The sequence below is a fragment of the Colobus angolensis genome, unplaced genomic scaffold (genome assembly GCF_000951035.1).
Source record: "Colobus angolensis palliatus isolate OR3802 unplaced genomic scaffold, Cang.pa_1.0 Scaffold1, whole genome shotgun sequence".
NCBI lineage: Eukaryota > Metazoa > Chordata > Mammalia > Primates > Cercopithecidae > Colobus > Colobus angolensis.
The window spans coordinates 17,898,494-17,905,505 of record NW_012110918.1 but is presented as its reverse complement, the minus strand read 5'-3'; the positions used below and the strand labels follow the sequence as shown (position 1 = coordinate 17,905,505).

At 56.4% G+C, this 7,012-nt stretch overlaps 1 protein-coding gene across 1 annotated transcript in view; it reads left to right on the top strand.

Annotated features, from left to right (window-relative positions):
• Window positions 1–3,366, top strand: part of NPLOC4 (nuclear protein localization 4 homolog (S. cerevisiae)) — a 67,198-nt gene extending 63,832 nt beyond the window's left edge. Inside the window, exon 14 of the mRNA XM_011933332.1 lies at window positions 827–3,366. Coding sequence (XP_011788722.1) covers window positions 827–984 — 158 coding nt within the window. The 3' untranslated portion in view covers window positions 985–3,366. The remainder of the gene's footprint in view (window positions 1–826) is intronic.
• The last annotated feature ends 3,646 nt before the right edge of the window (window positions 3,367–7,012 follow it).

Here is a 7,012-nt window from a genome sequence, read left to right as displayed (position 1 = left end):
GGCTGGTCTCAAACTCCTGACTTCAAGTGATCTGCCCACCTCAGCCTCCCAAAGTGCTGGGATTACAGGCGTGAGCCGCTGCACCCAGCCTCACTCTTTGTTTTTATCCAAGAGAAATGAAAACACAGATCCACAAAGAAATTGTACAAGAATGATCCTGGCAACTTTGTTCATGTTAGCTCAAAACTGGAGGCTGGGCACAGTGGCTCACACCTGTAATCCTAGCACTTTGGGAGGCCCAGGCGGGCAGATCACCTGAGGTCAGGAGTTTGAGACTAGCTTGGCCAACATGGTGAAACCCTAGCTGTACCAAAAAATAGATAAAATTAGCCAGGCATTGTGGTCTGCACCTGTGGTCCCAGCTACTTGGGAGGCGGAGACAGGAGAACTGCTTGAACCTGGGAGGCGGAGTTTGCCGTGAGCCGAGATTGCGCCACTGCACTCCAGCCTGAGTGACAGAGCAAGACCCTATCTCAGGAAAAAAAAAAAAAAAAAGCTAGAAATAACCCAAATGCACATCTCCCAGGGAATTATGTTATTCACAAGGAGAGGCACCCTCTGCAACAAAAAGGAACCAGCAAGCACAGGCTCCCTGTTACTCCCCGTGGTGCAGGAGGCATGTTTCTGAGTCTGTCACAGCCAAGGGCATTAAGGACTTCAAAACGTGCCTGCGGTGGGAGTGCTGCGTGGGCAGGACCAGCACGGGGTGGGAGGTGGAGGGTGGGGAGCTCTCAGCTGCCTGCCCCTGTCCCCATGCCCACACTCTGGAGGTCTCTGGCAGGCCAGAAATGATGAGTGCTCATCTCATTTCTCTCCCCCCCTGCAGGCACAGTTGGCGTGCAGCTCCCAGGTCTCCACGAGTACGGCGCCGTCGGGGGCTCCACACACACGGCCACTGCGGCCATGTGGGCCTGTCAGCACTGCACGTTCATGAACCAGCCGGGCACGGGCCACTGCGAGATGTGCAGCCTCCCCAGGACCTAGGGTGCCTGCCCTCTGCTGGCTAGGACTGGGCCCAGCCCAGCCCTTCCTGAAGCCAGAAGCGTTGCTCGGTGTGTTCCCTGTAACTGCCCCACAGTGGGCAGCCCTGGAGGGACAAGGGGCTGGCTGTCCTGGGCTCCCTGACCCACTGAAGCTTCTCAGCACGTTCCTCCTTGGAGAGCGGGTGCCACGGCTGGTATTCTGCACGCTCAGTGCAGTCCCAGACTGGAAACGCAGAGCGGCCCCTCACACCTAATCCTGTTGACAAGCCCCCCACTGTGTTGGAAGGACCTCTCACCTCTACACGGCACCTGCAATTGGGGAGCATAGGGAGGGGCTGATGCTGCCACCACCCAGCCTTTTCCTTCCTTTCAATGCTTTTTGTCTGGCCTCCCTGCCCCCGTGTTTTTCTGACTGGGAGCTCTTGGTTGCCCCCTTGTCTGACTGCTTGGTGGCAGACACCCTGCCTATGAGGGCCACTTTCCTCTTCCGGTAGCTGTTTGGTGGGGATGCCGTGGCCCTGGACACAGCTCCCCTCTGCAGGTCTGCAGGTCGGTTTGCTGCCCGCCCTCCTCCTCTCACCCGACGTCCAGGTGGGATTTTAAAGTCTGCATTGGTTATAATAACAGTTATCAGTAATTCCTGCCCAGAAGACTTTTATTTATTTTTTTTTAAGATAAAAACTGCACAAAAGGGGAGTGAGGGAGACTAGTTTCCACATCCTTCCCTCCTTTAGTGAAGCCCCCGAGGTTGTGTCCAGGGTGATGAGTGTGGACGGGGGTACTAGTCAGTTCTCCCTTGAAGTAAACCTCAGTGCCTGAGACTTTTCTACCAAGCCACACAGCTGGCAGCAGCTGCAGATACTGCGGGCTGAGCAGGAGCAGTGGTGGCGCCTGCCCTGAGGCTGCCCTGCGATGGCCTGGGTGGGAGAGCTGGGTCACCGGTGTTGATGCTCTGGCCCTCCCCAATACGTTGCTTCATCCCACTGCACTGCCTGGCTAAGGGTGTTAGGGGCTGTGCCTCTTGTGAGGGCCATTTGGGACTTCTCTGGGGCACTGCACAGTTGATAGTGTACCAATGGAGGGAGCCTGGGCGATCTGGAACAGCACCTGGTGGGGTCCTGTGTGTGTGTGCGCGCTCTGGGGGCTCTGCGTTCGTCTGTGGCCAGGCCGGGGCACGGCTCTTACCTGGGGAGTGGTGGGCATCTCGATGCTTCTTTGCCTTAATGATGGCCACATTTGGGTTGCTCTGCACCCACGGGTGAGGCTGGCCCAGCTACAGACTGCTTAGGGACTTCTGTGTCCATCCTGGGGGGTAAGCCCATGTGACCCTCCCACATTCTTGGCACTATGAACAGAGAACACTTGCCTGTTGGCTTCTGAAGTGGTCGGGACTGTGGCTGGCACCTCCAGGTCCGCCTGGCATGGGACACCAAGTGGAAAGCCCAAGCAGCTCATCTGCTCTTGGGACCAGGGGCCAGTTGGGTTGGGTCTGGTTATGGCAGATCTGTCATGGAGGGTCTGGAGGGGTGGAGAGAAGCCCAGTTGAAGCGGACTGCTGCGGGTGCAACTCCCGGCTTGGCCACTGCGGGCTGTCTGCTCTCCCTCCTAGCAGCTGTCATGCTGAAGTTTTGTCCTCTGCTGTCTCCTCTGGTCCTGAGATCAGCTGTGAGCCTAGGTGGCCAAGGCTTCCTGCATTGCTTCCCTGTGAGTCCAAGGCCTTCCCCACCACTGGGCAGGGGCTGGATGACACGGACGTCTAGAGACAGCCGCGTTGCCAGTTCCTCTCCCACTTGCTCATCCTTATCTGCCATGCTATCATAGTTTCCATTGTCCTCCACCAGCATTTCCCTTACTCTGAAATTCTGGCATTCACATCATTCATGTTTTCTTCTGTCTTTCAGCTAAAGAAAAAACATTGGCGATTTGTCTGCTTCTGGTTTTGAGTTACTCTTTGTTCAGTAATGCACTTTATTTTATTGTCCAAAGAGAGTCAGAGCTAAGCATACAGGCTTGGGGGTGAGCCCTGCTATAAGAGTTCAGGCCCTGGGAGGCTCAGCCACCTCCTCTTGTGGGAGGGAGGTCTCAGCCTCACCTCACATCTTCACCTGCCCTTGGTGTGGACACACCCTCTCATGCTACCAGCACCATAACCCGGGGGGGTGACTGGGTGCACACCTGCCCAGGTGAACACAACGGCTGCCAGTCTCCTGGCCCAGAGAGGAGGTGGGGCCTGGCCCTGGTCTCTTCCAACCAGGCTGCTCGTGGGGCACAGGTGCTCCTGCTTCGGCTCTGTTTCGGCTCATAGGTGTGCATCACTGGGCTTGGATTCGCATTACATTGACCCCAGCCCTGCAGTGGAACCTAATAAAAGCGCCTGAAGCAACTGCCTGGTCTTAGTGTGTCCTTCCGGCGCACTCAGCTGTTGTCTGGCATCCGCTCCCTGTGCGGGGATTTGGTAACTTGTCCCCATGATATCACTGTCTTACGCGTGTGTGTGTGCATGGACCATTTAAAGGTGGGGATTCTACTTCCCCAGCCAGTCCCTCCCAACCTTGACTCCTTGATAAGTTTCTTAAAGTGTTAACATCTAGGAGGAGGAGGAGAGTGCATCAGTGTGTGACAGCCCGGCCGCCCTGGGTGCCTCTTCTGCATCTGCCCCACCTGTCAGCCCTGCAGCTGTTCCAGAGTCACTGCTTTGTGGACAGGTACATGTGACCAAACAGCAGGTGAAGGACAAAGCCCAGCCTGCACAGGTGCAGCAAGGAGTGAGGCCTGGGGGCGACACGCCTGTGCTGCTCGAGCTGTCTTTCCCTGTGACAATAGAAAGCGTCTAGAACAAGTGCCCTCTGAGCCTCAGGTGGGAGCCCTGGCCGCCACCGTTGAGCACCACTTTGTCCTTTGGCCAGTAACTCATTGCTGACTTGAGTGGTTGCTAAAAAACAAAAACCCTGACTCTTTTCTGAAGAGGGCCCTGGGGTGAAGCAGGCCACAGGGCAGTTACCAAGGGGTCCTGGCTTCTGGACTCCAGGAGCGAGAGGGTGGGCCCCCAGCATCCGGCCTCCAATCCTGCACCTTCAACACAGTGCAGTTCACTCGATTCCCCACAGCTCCTGGGATCGCTTGGGCCCAGGAGGTCGAGGCTGCAGCAAGCTGGGATCGCAACTCTAGCCTGGGCCACAGGGTGAGACCTTGTCTGAAAAAAAAATAAAAAATGCTGAGGTGGGGAGGCTCGGGGAGGTTGCATCAGAGAAGGCACAAGTGCAGCACCAGCCTGGGCCATGCAGGGAGCCAGTACCTGGTCATGGCAGTCTGTGTGAGAGCCAATGAAACTCCTTGGTGCTTTCATCCTCTCTGATTCTATGTAAAGATAAAAGCTGGGCACAGTGGCTCACACCTGTAATCCCAGCACTCTGGGAGGCCGAGACGGGTGGCTCACCTGAGATCAGGAGTTCTGGCCAACATGGTGAAACCCTGTCTCTACTAAAAATACAAAAACTGGAGGTGGTGGTGCACACCTGTAATGCCAGCTACTTGGGAGGCCTAGGCTGGAGGATCACTTGAACCCTGGGGGGCAGAGGTTGCAGTGAGCCAAGATTGTGCCACCGCACACTCCAGCCTGGGCAACAGAGCAAGACTGTCTCAAAAAAAACAAAAAAAATGCTGGGTGCAGCGGCTCATGCCTATAATCCCACCACTTTTGGGAGGCCAAGGCTGGAGGATCACTTGAGGTCAGGAATTCGAGACCAGCCTGGTCAACATGGTGAAACCCCATCTTCACTAAAAATACAAAAAATTAGTGTGGTGATGTGTGCACGCCTGTAATCCCAGCTACTTGGGAGGCCAAGGTAGGAGAATTGCTTGAACCCAGGGGGCAGAGGTTGCAGTGAGCCAAGATTATGCCACTGCTCTCCAACCTGGACAACAGAGTGAGACTCTGTCTCAAAAAATTAAAAAATAGTTCTGGATGCCAATCCCCCACGAAATCAAGCAAATTGTACTGCTTAGAAATAGAAAAGCCCAGGATTTGAGACCAGCCTGGCCAACATGGCAAAACCCTGTTTCTATTAAACAATACAAAAAGCCTGGCGTGGTGGTGTGCACCTATAGTCCCAGCTACTCGGGAGGCTGAGGCAGGAGGTTGGCTTGAGCCTGGGGTGTTGAGGCTGCAGTGAGCCGAGATTGCACCACTGCAAAAAAAAAAAAGGGCGAACTCAGGTTCCTGGGTCCCTTTCCCACCTTCCTGCTGTGTTCTTATTCTGCTGTGCTGCTCTGAGGAGAGGTTCCTCAAAGCCCAGCCCTCCTCACCCTCAGCACAGCCTGAAGCTTCATGGTTTCTCTCTTCTCAATCTGACCTTCTAAATTGACTCCTTCATATAATTTGTGCTTAGGGAGATGATACCACCTACAGGTTGGGCATAGAAACACAGTGTCCAGCGGTCTGCTCTGCTGTCTCGAAGGCTTCCGCTAGGAGTGTGTGCATCTTCCACACCCACAGCAGAGGATGCCTCAGCCCTCATCACCCTTCGCCAAGTATAGGTGGGGCACGGCACAGCCCAGCAGCTGATGGAGAGCCGGCCTGGAGCCCTTTGCTGGTGTCCAACTCACCCCCTTTCCCCTGGGATCCATGCTTAACGTCCCCCACATGACCAGTGATCATAAATCCTGTTGCAGAGAGAAGGAGCTGGGCTTGGTGTGGGGCCAAGAGCCTGCCAGCCCCCGGAGCAGAATGGAGTGGGCAGCGGAGTAAACCGCGGGGTGAGGCTGCTGGTTTACCGGGCCTCCTCCCATGTTCGTTTCCTTCTCCACGTGATCGTGATCATCTCTAGGACAGCCTTGGCATGTTTCCATCCATATGGAAGAGATGGCCTGGGAGGACTGGATGGGAGTTGGTGTGTGTGAGCGAGCGAGCGACTCAAGAGGCTTCAGAGGGTTAAAACTAGCAGTCAGAAGACCGGGGAGGATCCCTGTGGGGAAATTCACAACGATGCGGCATCTGCACTTCCTGACTCTGAAGGCCAAATGGGATGGCCCTGGCCCTCCTCTCCCCACTCCCCAGCATCAAAGACAGCATTTCCAGCCCAAACACCTTCAGAGCAGCCCTGGCGACAGAGAGGATGGAGGAACTGACTCCAGGTGCCGCACCTGAGTCTGTCTATCCCAACACCCAGTATCAGACATCCCCCTTGTCCGGGGGGGGGGGGGGGGCGGTCAGGACGTCTGCACGTGGTGCTTTGTGCTCCGGCAGGTGCACCCGGACTCCACGATGTCTGCCCAACTTCCAAGCCCTGTTTTGCAGCCCTGCCCCTAGACTCTCCCTCAAGGGTGTCTGGCCTTAGCGGTCTTCAGATTGGCTTCTTAAACGGAGGGAGGCGGACCGGGGGCGGGGTTCCTTGGTCATTTACTTGTCAATGGTGTGCCTGGTTTCCGCTCTCTTCCGGGCGTGGAGGAGGTGTCATCGCAGGCCCCTCCATGGGCGTTCTCTGGTCAGTACTTCTCTCCTGGAGGAAGTGGAGAGCTGCCAGGAGGGAGAGGGTGGACGTGGTATCAACCTGTAGGTGGTATCATCTCCCTAAGCACAAATTATATGAAGGAGTCAATTTAGAAGGTCAGATGGAGAAGAGAGAAACCATGAAGCTTCAGGCTGTGCTGAGGGTGAGGAGGGCTGGGCTTTGAGGTCCTGCCCTGTCTCACAGTCATTTTCTTGACCTTTGCCCCCAACCCGTGGTGTACTCTCCGTCCCCACGTGTTCAACCACGGAGGAAGGGACGCACTTCCACCTAAGCTGGCTCACACCGCTGGGCCCTGAACGTGGGGGCCGCCGGGGGGCGGCTCACGGAGCACAGGGCAGAGATCCATCGCTAGGATGACAAGAGCCGGCGCTGCCCCACCCCGTCCCCGGCTGGAGTGCGCTCCGGCAGGACTCAGGGGCCCTCCGAGAGCCCAGAGAATCAGTGGGTTTACGCAAAGGCCAGAGGAGCGCAGCGCGGCCTTTCCCGCCCGCCCCCGGCACCGCCGACCGCTTTACGGCG